The sequence below is a fragment of the Garra rufa genome, chromosome 4, assembly GCF_049309525.1.
Source record: "Garra rufa chromosome 4, GarRuf1.0, whole genome shotgun sequence".
In the NCBI taxonomy this organism is placed as follows: Eukaryota; Metazoa; Chordata; class Actinopteri; order Cypriniformes; family Cyprinidae; genus Garra; species Garra rufa.
The window spans coordinates 17,220,356-17,234,572 of record NC_133364.1 but is presented as its reverse complement, the minus strand read 5'-3'; the positions used below and the strand labels follow the sequence as shown (position 1 = coordinate 17,234,572).

Genomic DNA, 14,217 nt, shown 5'->3' with positions numbered 1-14,217 from the left:
TCTAGATTAAAAAAATTAATCTATGCCCACCCCTAGTTTTTATACAAAAACTGCTTTTTTATGTAAAATTCACTTTATAAAAGACCCACATTTCTAACTTTAATTTATGGGGATAACATGGATAATTTCACATGGTTTAGTGTAAGATTTTTGCCCATCTTTTGGAAAATCCAGTTTTAAAAGTAAAAAAACAACAACTACAAATAACTTTTACCAGTAGGTGGCTGCAGAGCTCCACTATTTGCTATTTGACCACCTGAAAGATTTTTTTTTTTTTTTCAGTTGTATTCATATCTACAGTGCAGACCAAAAGTTTGGGCACACCTGAATGAGAAGGTGTGTCCAAACTTTTGGTCTGTAGTGTATTTAATCCCATTTTATTAACCAATGTCTATGCTGCTGACCTTTGATGATCCAGTTAAACCATACTAATACGCAAAAATGACTTTAGATAAACTAACATTTGTGCTAATGTATAGACGTGAATTTACTTTGCATTCAGCATGAGGCTTATTTATTTCTCTTATACATTTGCTAAAAATAGAATTTAAAAACAAACAAACAAGCAAGCCCTACCCAGATTAAAAAAGTAATGTGAAAGTAATGCAAAAGTAACATAACACATTACTTTCCATAAAAAGTAACTAAGTGACGTTATTAGTTACTTTTTTAGGGAGTAACGCATTACTTTTAAAAGTAACTTTCCCCAACACTGATGCTATTATACATAGAGACACATTAATGTCCATAAACCTGTAAAATGTAAACTACAAATTTTACATTCACCATCGTTTCATTAGGATTTCACACAATCGAGAAAATTTTCCCATTCAGATTTCACAACGGGTTCAAGTTGATCAACACTGCAGACCTTTGGTAAAAAATTTCACCAAATGTTGCTGATGTGACTGTACTTTTAGATAGTTCACTCAAAAATGAAACTTCTGTCTATAATTACTCACGCTCATAACATTACAGTCAAACCATTAATGTCACATGAAATATTTTTTCAATGTCCTTATCTTAGATTTCATCAGAAATATCATAATTTGTGTTTCAAAGATGAATGAAGGTCTTAGAGGTTTGGAATGGGGGTGAGTAATTGACAGAATTTTCATTTTTGGGTGAACTATTCCTTTTAAGTCCTGTAGAATTGGGCTGGTACCAAGTTCACCAGAGCTTGTTCAAATGCATTTCTAGATAAAACTCACTACTCAACTAGTCCAAAAATTGAGACACATAAAGCTATGGTTCCCTAGTGCATCAGAGTCATTTCGCACATTACGAATATTTCTACCTTTCCACAAAAAACAGGCAGAAGGAACCCAAAAGACTGACAGAAGAATGTGAGGCTTTTCCCAGAGAGGGCTGCGCTGTGCTGAGTGCTATATTTAGCTGGGATCTAGTCCATCCAGACATCATTCCCATCTCCTGATCCACTCACTCTCTCCGCTGAGAGCTCTCTAAAATACAGCGCTTTAGACACGTCCCGCTTTTTGTTCTGTACCGAGAATATGATCTTCACAGAGGCCAGCTGTGGCAGGTTTACGAGGGTGTCGACTCGTTGTTAAAGCATTGATATCCTTTTGATAGAGCTCAGATAATCCCAGTTGATTCTCTCTGATTAATTTGGGAGTCATAATACATGGTTTGCTCTCTAAATCCTCTTTGGCGCAGTTGTTATTGTTGAATGAATTCAGAGGGCAACAGAGAGGGGGCTGCTATGGAAAAGCTTTTGTTGACTGTTTTCTCTCTCTCTCTTTTTCTTTGATGCGAAACTCTGCATCCATTTCACTGCAGTGTCCTTTCTTATTCCCTCGTCTCCTCTCTTCAGTTTTTGTTATCTAAGACAAAACCAAAGCTGTCTTGAAAACTAATGAGAACTCTGCAGTCTCAGACACAAGCGCGCAAAGTCCCAGACCAAACAACATCTGTGACCCTCGAGACGTGCACGCACACACTCCTAGGGCCTAGGCTAAGTTGATTTCACTTTAGCACAAATGGGCTGGGGTATAAAGTAGCCTTGTATGCGTTTATTGTTTTGGACAGGTGCACAATTGCAGGGCAGCGCTCGGATACAAACAAACTAATATGAGATGTATTAGTGAAGCACTCTGAGTATGGCGCAAATACTCATGCTGCCATTTCAGACTGGAAAAAAATGGCTGAATTAAACTAATTTAATTTATCAGTATCATTCCAGTATCTATTCAATATATATTTAAATGCCTTATAAGCATTAAAAGCAGTCTGAGGTTTCATAAAGCCATGGCTTCCTGTTCCAAAACTGCTTTCTTGTGCATTAAAAGAGTTTTTAAAATAGAATAATGCCATTAATACATTTTCTGCTCTCTGCAGTCTACCTCTCCGGTTCTGGGTGAATGTGATCAAGAACCCACAGTTTGTGTTCGACATCCATAAGAGCAGCATCACGGACGCCTGTCTGTCTGTGGTGGCGCAAACCTTCATGGATTCGTGTTCGACGTCAGAGCACCGCCTGGGTAAAGACTCCCCCTCTAACAAGCTGCTGTATGCCAAGGACATTCCCAGCTACAAGAGCTGGGTGGAGAGGTAAGCAAGAATTTCTATGTTTATAAGATTGCCTTTCTAGATCTTTCAAAATGACTGAACAGCCAAACCCAAAGACTGTCAATCACAGTATCTGGTGGACCACCGCAGTCTGACAAACCTTTATCAGAAAGAATAGACTTCCTGTGGTTTGCATGATTCTAAGATCTTTGTGTGAAGCGATTGGGTCAAAAAGGAGTGTTTTAATGTGTATGTGTGTGAGGGAACATTTTCATCAGAAAGAGATGCAGAGATACAGTGTTTGTGTGGGTACTGGTGTGAATAAAAGCCCAGAATTTTATTATGTCCTGCAGGTATTGTGTGCGCATGCGTGTGTGTGTGTGTGTGTAGCTGCTGGTAATCAGACTGAAGTGTGTTGTAGAGCTCCAGGATGATGAATTGCAGCTCTATTGTAGTTCAGTAGATCTTCTGGGTCTACCCAACACCGCACCAGAGCAATTAGTCACTGTTTGGTGAGAGAGACAAACTTTTCTGCTTTTCCCACAATCCTCTGGGTCAGAAACTCTGTTCAACAATGCCAAGAAAGGAGAATCATGGGTAAACAAAGCTAAAGAACTCCATCAATGACTGTCAAAAGCTGCATTCGAAATTGCATACTGCATTTGGTCTTTTCTGTACTTTGAGTCTGTTATATAGATAGTATGAATGAAATTCAGACATGTTGTCACTGTCACGTGACCTATCAGCATCAGTTGCATTGCTTCATGGTACTTCTCACCTAAAGCTAGGAGTTCAAACATACTATTTTTCACATATGTATTATGGAATTAGGCATATTCAAACACAGTGAAAGAGTCTTAAAGGGACAGTTTACCTAAAAATGAAAATTCTGCCAATTATTACTCACCCTCATGTTGTTCCAAACCTGCAAGTAGGGCTGCCCTCGACTTAAGATTTTTCTGGTTGACTTGTAGTTGTTCATTTTAAGCATTAGTCGACTATTAGTCGCATGTTTATTAATAAACCATATAAATCATAATAATGAGCCTTTAATTGCTTACATAGCCTATTAAGCACTCAAGCACACACATAAAGCTTGCCACAGCAAACCAGCAGAAATATTATGAATGTGTCGGGAAAAACAGTAAGGAGGCCACATTAACATTTTAATTATTGATAAACTAGTGCTTTTGTTTTCGGCTGAAGAAATTAAGTCGGTGACACCGACTCGTCATCTCCGCTGTAGTGATGCAGCAATATGCATGTCTCATACGGATTAGATAATATGAAATTATTTGTTTTTTGTTTTAATTAATTCATTTGAAAGTTCAAACATTTCACTCTCTATAGATATATTTTTCATGTCTGTAAGGCAAGTATACGCAGAGTTCACAGAGACCGAAACTGCAGAAAGCTTATCCTGCTTGCTTTCATTATTTTACAAAAGTGCAATGTTTCGTTGTTATTCTGAGCACACACAAATAAACAGAGTCTTTACAGATTCAAGAGATGTCTATTACTTTTATCTGTATGATTATTTTAAGACCAAGTGACCGCCTCCATCTGCCATGCAGTAAGCACGTTACTGAACAGCTTCCACACTCTGCACAGACACTTGAATAGTGCACATTTTTCTAGGTTACTATTAGATTGAGCTGCCACATGAAGTTGCTACTACATACATCTTTCAGATGACAAGCCATATTTGATGTCGTTGAATAATAGGTGAGCGTTTGGATGTCCTGCCCGATGTACTAAATTACCACATGGTGACTAATAAAGTGACTAAAAAAAATTTTGGCCGAGCAAGCCTCTTCTCATCTACTAACCTATATTCGACTATTAGGGGGCAGCCCTATAAATTAAGATATTTTTGATGAAATCCGAAAACTTTCTGACCCTGCATAGACAGCAACACAACGTACATGTTCAAGGCCAAGAAACACTCTCATGGTACTCTTGTGAATGCATGTCAAAGACTGACACAAAAGAGAAGAAATTGTTGAATAAAGTTATTATATTAGTTTTCTTTGCACACAAATTATTCTCGTAGCTTCATAAAATTCACGTTCAACCACTGATGTCACATAGATTATTTTAACGATGCCCTTACCTTTCTGGGCCTTAAACGTGGCAATTCCATCGCTGTCTATGGAGGATCAGAAAGCTCTCAGATTTCATCTTTAATTAACAAAGGTCTTACAGGTTTGGAACGACATGAGGGTGAGTAATTAATGACAGAATTTTGATTTCTGGATGAACTAACCCTTTAAATCATTCCATTGTTTAGTAAAGACAACCAACAGCTTGTTTCAGCACATAGTTCTGGTCTACTCAAGTAAACAGCTCTGATAAAACTCATCAGCGCTGTGTGTCTCTGCTCACGCACACTGACCCTCAGCCTCTGACTAACGTGTTTATTTGCCGTGAGGTATTAGAGCTTGCAGGAGGAGATGGGTAGCTGGCAGATGAGCGTGATGGGGAAAATTATAAGACCGTAATCATGCTGCCAGCTCACATTCACTACGAAAGAGCTGAGACGGGGAGAAAGCTCATTTTCATGCATTAGCTAATGTGTTACATATCTTTAAGGACGGAGATCATGCTAAAACGTGCCTACCGAGGTGAGAAAAGCCTGCTTTAATTATAGGTGCTGACACGTATGTGTTTAAAGCAGGTAAAGTACGTTCTCAAGATACATTCATTGTTCTGCTTAATTGGTTGTTTGCGGTAATATCCTGTTAGGTGACAAATCTGTGCGAATTGAGAATCTTTTTGTCAGATGATTTGAGAGGAGCAAGTTACAAATTAGAGACGTGCACCATGCTGAGACTCTCTCACGCACACATACAAGACTGCAGGGCACATGAAGAAGGCCAGGCTAAAATTACCCGGCAAGAAAAGCGAGTGAGTCAAGGACAGGTGCTGAAGTGCTGCCTTTGATCCTTTCATGTCTTCATAAATGCAGGGGTTGATCTGTTTTAGGGGAAAGAGGTAAATGAGGATGCATTTGGTCAGGGTGTGTTGGGAGGAAGCTAAATTCACAGTCAGGGGTGCCATGCCCTTGAGAATGTATTCATTCAGATCTGTTGGAATGAAAAACCTAAAAATACCGTAAAGAATATTATATAATTTGATTTCAGGTCTCTGTCATAATTATAATCTCTATTCTATTTATTTTTAAATGCCATTTCCACTTCCTCATTAATATTCCTGTAAAAGTCATGGTCATTCATTGGTCAGAAAGTGTAGCAACTCCGTATTTAGCCATTTGCAATACATGCACGATATGAGGGAATAACCAGCACAGACTCGTTCTGGCTGACGTACAGCTGACATTTAAACATGGTATTAATTAGTGCCAGACGAGCTGCCAGTCATTAGCCTTGGGAAGCAGAGGACGCAGAGAAAGGAGCTAAACTCAAATGTGTGAACTGTGCCTGTCACAAGAGAATAGATTCCTTTGGGAAGTCCATACCTGCAGATTACAAACCCTCACTATCTCTCTCATTCAACACCCTCCACTGATGCCCCATGGTGCATTGCACCATGTACTTGCCACTCAAGGTGCTCACGGGAGCTTGAAACAGACACGCACGCCACCGGTTAGTCAGTCAGTGTGTTGAGTCCAGGAGTTGGCATGGTGCAGGAATTAAAAATGTAAATGACCTGCCTTAATTAAAGAGTCGACAGAGCCTCTGCAGCTGCAGGTGACAGTGACTGATTGCTTTTCCTCCACCAACACTCTTTCACTCACTCACACGCACCAGCCTCCCAAAGACAACAGATAGTGTTGCTCCGTTCCAAAACCTAGTGAGCTGCCTACAGAGACAGCATTTTAAGGCATCGTGGGCGCTCACCAGGCACGAAGGCTGTTCCAAAAGATAGGCATGTTAATTACACTGCCTCATAAGATACCCCGTAGCGTCACATGTATCCTCCATGAAAAGGCAATCCCAGAATGCATTGATGAGTTGAGTGGAAAAATCCAAGGTGGTGGATTGTAATACCCATATTTAATTTAAAATAAAATGGATAGTTCACCCAAAAATGAAAATCACCCCTCGATTTACTCACCCTCAAGCCATCCTAGGTGTATATAATTTTCTTATTTCAGAAGAATACAGTTGAAGTTATATTAAAATATATCCTGGTTATTCCAAGCTTTATAATGGTAGTGAATGGCTGCCATGTTAAGATTTACCAAAGTCCCTTTAAGGCAAGTCATGTCACTCGGTGGCCATCTACTCGGGCAGGCAAGTGCAGCTCCTATCTCTTTGAATGGGGAAACATCAAATTCTTCAACTGTTCACCAAGTTTAGGATTAAATTTCATATTTTAAGTCTCCAAAGAAATCCAACAAGAACTACCTCATAAATATGGTTCCTTGTGCTCCAATAGCGTTTAAAAACGCTTATTTTTCCGGCTAAATGAGCCAGTGCACATGCGCAGTACTGAGCGCACGTCTTAGAGCGCTGATCATTTCTGTAGACTTTACTAATCAACGATTGGCTCTTTCACTAAGAAGGCGGGGCTTCGCTGCCATAATGAACGTAGCATTTTTCCCCATTCAAAACTACACGAGTGACTTGTCTTGGGTATTCTAGTCTTTGGATTTACTCACACAGCTTCAGAGGGTTAATAAAGGCCTTCTGAAGTGAATTGATGCCTTTGTGTATGAAAATATCCATATTTAAAACTAAACTAGGGATGTAACGACATTATCAATTTCGTGACATCGCGATTAGCAAAACTCTTTATATTATCGTGGTCACATGATGATATGAAACGATAGGTCTTCCAGGCAAAAAGTATAGTTTTTAAAATATATTTAAACTTTTTATTCAGTTGTTAAAGATGTTTTTTGGTCCATTATGCTTTGACACAGTATCTGAATGATGGATGAATGGATGTACTTTATTGGACTTTAAAATCTCAACACCCATTCACTGTCATTATAAAGCTCGGAAGAGCCAGGACATTTTTCATATAACTCTGATAGTATTCATCTGAAAGGAGAAAGTCATATACACCTAAGATGAATTTTCATTTTTGGGTGAACTATCCCTTTAAATATATGGATAAAAATGTTTATTCTACACAGTAGCAAGTTTTTAAGTCACACGCTGTCTACCTAGGCAGTGTTTTTGTAAGAGTGCTTGTATCTATAATAACTGTGCTTTTATCTGCACATTTTGTTCTGGATGTGCTAGAGTGTGTTTAGTGTCAGCGTATGAGATGGAGCACATTTATTGAATATTTCCAGCATCCTATAGATTCTGCTGATCTCTGGAAAACTTTCAAGGACAGCGGCTCATTAAGACTCACAGTCACTCGCTGATGTAAGCCGCAGCTGTACTGCCACAGAAAGTAAATGCCGAACTGATTGCAAGGGGCGTGACAGCTCTCACTCAGTGCCAGAAATGACCCTGAAACATGCTATTCCTATTCTACTTAAAGCCCTGTCACCTGTCCAAGTTCTAAATGTTCATTAAATAATCTGTGCTATTTCTGTTTCTCCGTTTCTTACAGATATTACTCCGACATTAATAAGATGCCTGCGATCAGTGATCAGGATATGAACGCGTATCTGGCAGAACAGTCCCGTATGCACATGAACGAGTTCAACACCATGAGCTCCCTCAGCGAGATCTACTCTTATGTGGGCAAATATACAGAAGAGGTATGGAGAAAGATGTATGCTACCCAAAATAAAAAATAAATATTTGGAGGCATGTGTAACTGATGTGTCATCTCCTCTGGCAGATTGTGTCTGCGCTGGAGCAGGATGACGGTGCCAGGAAACAGAGACTGGCCTATAAGCTGGAGCAGGTGGTCAGCTTCATGAGCCTGGAGAGCTGAGGACCACATTTCCCAGAGTGCACTGGGAGATCCATCAGAAACCGAGCCGTGCCTGAGTGAAGACCTGTCCATCTATCTCATCTCTTCTGTTTGCAATCTTCCCACAAAAACAAGCGTTTGCATCATATTAGCTCTGCTTCCTAGAAGAGTAGAGATGGGAACTGGAGGGTGGGCGGAGGAGCCAAGGACTACATTACCCATGATGCAGTAGAGTGGGCAGCCATCCGGCTCTGCTGTGTAGAGAAGGGGTGGCTGCCTACGAGTTCCACGTCACTGCATCCTCCATCCTTCTCCCTGACTGGAAAAGAACAAAAAAAAAATTTCTGTTGCCTTCAAAGTTTAGCTCATAAGCAGAAACCACGATGTTTGGTGTCAATTTGTTCTGACTTTTATGACTAGGGTAGTGTGCGACACTAATATAGAGTCCAGTTCATCGTAGTACCTTTATTAAACACTGAAACGCAAGACGAAAACAATGGTACTGCATACATCTGACGAATGCAGTCCATTCAGGCCATTTCAAAAGACACCTCGAGGACACTGGATTCATGGGACGCGCAAGATCATTTATACACTTTGATAAGAGAACAATCAAGCCTTGAGAATCCCGACTGCTTATTCTCACTTTGAAGTGGGACGCAGCAAGTTAGTGCTTCAATTCTTTTTGTCTCTTCCGGGACCTTACTTGACAGTGAAACTGAAAGACGAAACCTGTCGTCTTGTGGGATCACCCCTAGCCTTCATTTCGGCATTTATCCGGCTTGTGCACATCTGAATTTATCCTCTCTTATCTAGCGGAGGAGAAGCCAAGGTTCGATCCCCTTAGAAGCAAGCACACACGCACACCTCTTCCAGAGAGCGACGCCTTCTCTCTGTACTCCAGCGAGGTTGCCAGGACCTCCGCTGTGCTGCAAGAGGACGAAGTAATCTTAACAACAACAAAAAAAGCACATTTGATAGGTGTCTCAGTTCACACATCCAGTAGGGGAACTTTAATTACAATTAGCTGTTAAAGGGGGGAAATGGCACGTTGCCACAGGGTCCCACCCGAAACGAACACTCTGGAAGCCTCTAGAAAAACCCATGCGTGGACAAAGTTGGTCAGCAGAAAACCAAAGGAGCCCAATTAAAAAAAAAAAAAAGGCAAAGCGAATAAATTACCCCTGAGAAAGAGAACACAATGCACTGTTTGTTTTATGACCTGCAGTCCATTACAGAGTCCATACTTACCCTTACGTGTCCGAGTTCGGTTATTGCACAACTGGGAAAGCGGATTCTGAATCCCGAAGATCTGAAGTTTAAGGGCTTGCTGTGGTTTAAGCATTGCTGGCGGCCTTGAGAAAAGAATCTTACCTGGGCTCAAACGAGGACGTAACTAGTATTGGATGTAACTTTGACAAAGGGAAAGAGACAATTTAGCTGCCCACCTTTCCTCTGTCCTCTGACCCCCTCTTTCCCCCTTGACAGCGTACCCTATGTGGTGATGTGAATGTGTGGAGAATCAGCCCAGGTCCACCTTGGGTGCTTTATTGGCTTTTTCAGCGCATGTATTTCAATTTAAACTTCAAAAAAAGGAAAACAGAAAAAAATAAGCCTTGCAATTGATGATGTGGATGTGTTCTTTTCTTTCTTTCGCTTGGAGGAAACGAGATGGGAAAAAAAAGTGGCTGTCATCTTCAAAATTGCAACCTCTGTTAAGGTGGAACCTTTATCCTGCCCTTCCATTCAACTGCCATGACCATGTTTTGTGAATGTGTTAGATGCTAATAAGACTAAGGTGAAACCTTAAGCAGATATAGTATATACCCTTGCATGCTGACCTATTTGGATGATATGAAATGAACTGCCTTGCTATCAATTTATCTAATACTACTAGGGATTTCTAAACCGAACCAAACTCTTGTTAGACTTTCATCAGATCTTCCTGTCAGGTGGATCGCCTTTCTCCAAGGCCGTCCATCTGAGAGCTCTCGTTCATACTATCACAACACTTTACATTTGTTTTTTACTGTACGTCTTTAATGTGAGTTGATTCCCTGAATGTGTTCATTTGTTGTTCTCCATATCTGTCCGTTTATTATACTGCTGCTTTTTCTGATGCAACCTAATGTTTTCAGGATTCCATTAGCGTTACACCAAATTATTTTTTAATGTTGTTTTGGATATTGTCTCTGTATGTGTGATTGCTTTGGGCTCCCTTGTGTTATTTTTTTATGGTGTAGCTTAGTAACAGAGGATTGCGTTGAGGTATTTCAGGATTTCAGGTACACAGCTGCCCCCCCCAACTAATGATTCTAATGAGATAGAATAATAAAATACCACTGTTACAACGTTAGGTATTTTTTTTTTTATTATTTTAGTAAAGCTGATCTTGCAAATGAGTTCAGAATTGACAGTGGAAAGTGTTTCATTATTTCTTCTGGGAACTCATTTATAGAGGTCTTAAAGGAGAAGTTCACTTCCAGAACAAAGATTTACAGATAATTTACTCACCCTCTTGTCATCCAAGATGTTTGAGTCTTTCTTTCTTCAGTCAATAAGAAATTGGGTCACACTTTATATTAGGTGGCCTTAACTATTATTTACTTGCATCAAAAATAAGTACAATGTACTTAATGTGGTCATATTGCATTGCAAAACACTTTTGCTTCTATTAAGGTGGGATATGAGTAAGGTTAGGGACAGGTTTGGTGGTATGGGTAGGTTTAAGGGTGGGTTAGGGTGTAAGGGATGGGTCAACAGTGGTAATTTCAGAAATTAATTACAAATATAATTACATATAGGTTTTAAAGAATATATATATATATATATATATATATATATATGTATGTACAATGTATAAACACGTATGTACACAATAAGTACATTGTACCAAATTATTAATTTAAATGTAAGTACATAGTAGTTAAGGCCACCTAATGTAAAGTGGGACCAGAAATTGTTTCTTGAGGAAATGAAATCAGGAATTATCTCCATATAGTGGACTTAAATGGTGCCCCCAATTTGAATATCTGAAATGCAGGTTAAATGCAGCTTCAAAGGGCTCTAAATGATCCCAGCCAAAGAAGGGTCTTATCCAGCGAAAAGATCTTTCATTTTCAAAACAAATTGACAATGTATATACTTTTTAACCTTAAACGCTCGTCTTGTCTAAGTCTGCGTGAACTGTTTTTTTTTTTTTTTTCCGGTTCAATACGGTCAATACAGTTAGGGTATGTCTAAAAGACTGCGCATCGCAGAGACAAGACAAGACGAGCATTTGAGGTTAAAAAGTATATAAATTTGTTAAGAAAATGACAGATCATTTAGCTAGATGAGACCATTCTTCCTTAGCTGGGATTGTTTAGAGCCCTTTAAGCTGTATTGAAACTGCATTTTGGAAGTTCAAACTTGGGTGAACCATAGAAGTCCACTACATTCCTGAAATGTTTTCCTCAAGAAATATAATTTCTTATCGACATGAACATCTTGGATGACAAGGGGGTGAGTAAATGATCAAAATTTTTGTTCTGGAAGTAAACTTCTTTAAATGAGCTCGTTTGAAAAGCTGACATGTTCCTGAATTCCCTCATGACTCTGATCCTGCGTTTCACGTTTCATCTCTCATGTGCGTTTATCAGGACGACCCCCTTTCCGTTTGCGCCCAAAAGACCTGATAAAGTTTCCACCTTAAACATTTTGTAAGAACTAAAAAGTCCTTTTAGCTCAGTGTTACGACAGGCGTCGCAGAGTCCTGTTCGAAAAGACTTTTTACTATTTCCAGATTTGATGCAAGATAGAGTTATCCTGATGGGAGGAGAGAAAGAGAGAGACCAGCGGAAAGGCAAGCTTCTCTAACTTTGTTATAATTAATTGTATACCTGTGTATGTAAATATAATGCATTCCTATTTTGCAGTCAAGAACAAAATACTATTTGTAATATAGAATAAACTTTATTATGAAAAAGACAGCGTTTCATGTCTTCTCTTATTGTGTCTCTCTACCTTGCTTTGAGTTAGCCTAATGGGGAAGTCGGAGAAGTTGCGGTTTCCATGGAAACAGAAATTGCGGCAAAAGAGCTGTGCAGAGCTCCCACAAAGCACATTCACACAAGTTTCAAAACTATTCCACATAACCTACAACTGTTTAGCTGTCTGTGAAAGAACATAATCTCACTCGCACTCTAATCTGATATATATCACGTCCACCCCTCGAAACCAGGCCTGTGCTATTTCTCTTCCTGCTTCAATAACACTTGAGCATTTTTACAACCGTCATCCTGCAGAAAAACAAAGACTCAGGCTTTAACCTCCTTCTGTCTCACAGAGCCAGAGGGCTCAATTGCCACCTTTATTACATTTCATCTCATTGCACTGTATCGCTTCTCTCAGTTAACGAGAAAGCATTCCCCTCCACAACTCCAGTTCGTTCCCCCTGACCTTTCAGCATCTGTTTCTGGGCTCTCTCGGAGGAAGGTGAGAACGAGATGACGATTTTAAAACCTCTTCACAAAAATGCCACGTCACAACAGGTGCTAAAAGCATCTGCCCCTTTTAAATGATTTTTTGCCTTTTAGCCTTGAGCGCAAGGTCATCGTAACAGCAAGGATTTATCACACTGGTTCCTTCGAAACTCCTCGGAATCTGTTAATTCCGGAACGGATTCTCTCCAGCTGCAGACGCAGTGCGGGCCGGCTAATAAGAATGCAGGGTGAACGATGGTGGACTAATTCCTGGGATTGACTAAAATGGCTATTGACAGCTGCGGGGGAGCAGATGGAAGCAATTAGCATTATTAGTTGGTTGTGCTTTGTCCTATCTGTCTAAGTAAACATCTGTGAAAAGACAACAGATCCGGCAAAGGCTGCCGTCGAGTAAACAGAGAAACCAAACAGCTCTGCTGAACGGAAACGCTGCAGACAGCGATGAGATCTGCCATCCTCGGCCCACACAGAAAACCGAACAGCTTAGAAATAAATATGATAAAAATATCAACATGCTGTCTGCGCCCATCTGGAGGAACAGAGATGCGATCATTATCAAATTCACTAGAAATGGCCTGAAAGGTAGAGCTAAGAAACCGACAGCTGAATAGGAATGCTTCGACTTCTGAGAATGTCTAAAGTCATGCTGAATCCCTTGTGATGCTGCTCATTTTCCTAAAAGGCACAGATGAAAAATGGGAAAGCAAAAACAGCTTTTACCAGTACAGTGTGTAAATTCCTGTATCAGAGATAGAGCACCACTGCCCTCCACTGCTTCTGTCTCTACCAAACACAACCCTATCTAAAGCTATTGATCCATTCCTTTTCGATACCAAAACATGGCTTTGGAATCAGTACCTAGCCCAGGTTCATTTCAAAATGGATTTCATTGTGTGTGCGGCAGTGCTTAATTTTCGAATAAATGCGTGACACTCTGGCAAAATGCATGTTTCATATGAGGAAAAATTGATTGTGGCACAGACCATGTTCAAGCTCTGATTGCATTATTATATTTGCATGTAATAATCTAATTACCGGTTTGTTGTGTGGTGAGATCTAACATAAGCATTCTCACTAAAAGGTGCATCTATCGTGGAATAAATAGACTGTTGGAATTCAATCGACAAGTATGTAATATGTCATAAAACAGCGTACAAAAAAGACACCCCTGTGTTATCCAAGATGTTCATGTCTTTCTTTCTTCAGTAAAAAAGAAATAAAGGTTTTCAAGGAAAACATTCCAGGATTTTTCTCCATATAGTGGACTTTAATGGGAATCTACAGGTTGAAGGTCCAAATTGCAGTTTCAGTGCAGCTTCAAAGGGCTCTACACGATCACATCCAAGAAATTACTGTCTTATCT

The 14,217-nt window shown here is 39.8% G+C and overlaps 2 protein-coding genes across 2 annotated transcripts in view; one reads left to right on the top strand and one right to left on the bottom strand.

Annotated features, from left to right (window-relative positions):
• Positions 1-11,169, top strand: part of plxna4 (plexin A4) — a 201,612-nt gene extending 190,443 nt beyond the window's left edge. Inside the window, exons 29-31 of the mRNA XM_073838764.1 lie at positions 2,359-2,571; positions 8,062-8,212; positions 8,296-11,169. Coding sequence (XP_073694865.1) covers positions 2,359-2,571; positions 8,062-8,212; positions 8,296-8,391 — 460 coding nt within the window. The 3' untranslated portion in view covers positions 8,392-11,169. The remainder of the gene's footprint in view (positions 1-2,358; positions 2,572-8,061; positions 8,213-8,295) is intronic.
• The window catches only part of LOC141333750 (MICOS complex subunit MIC19-like), a 636,840-nt gene that overhangs the window by 277,327 nt on the left and 345,296 nt on the right, over positions 1-14,217 (bottom strand). The window lies entirely within an intron of this gene.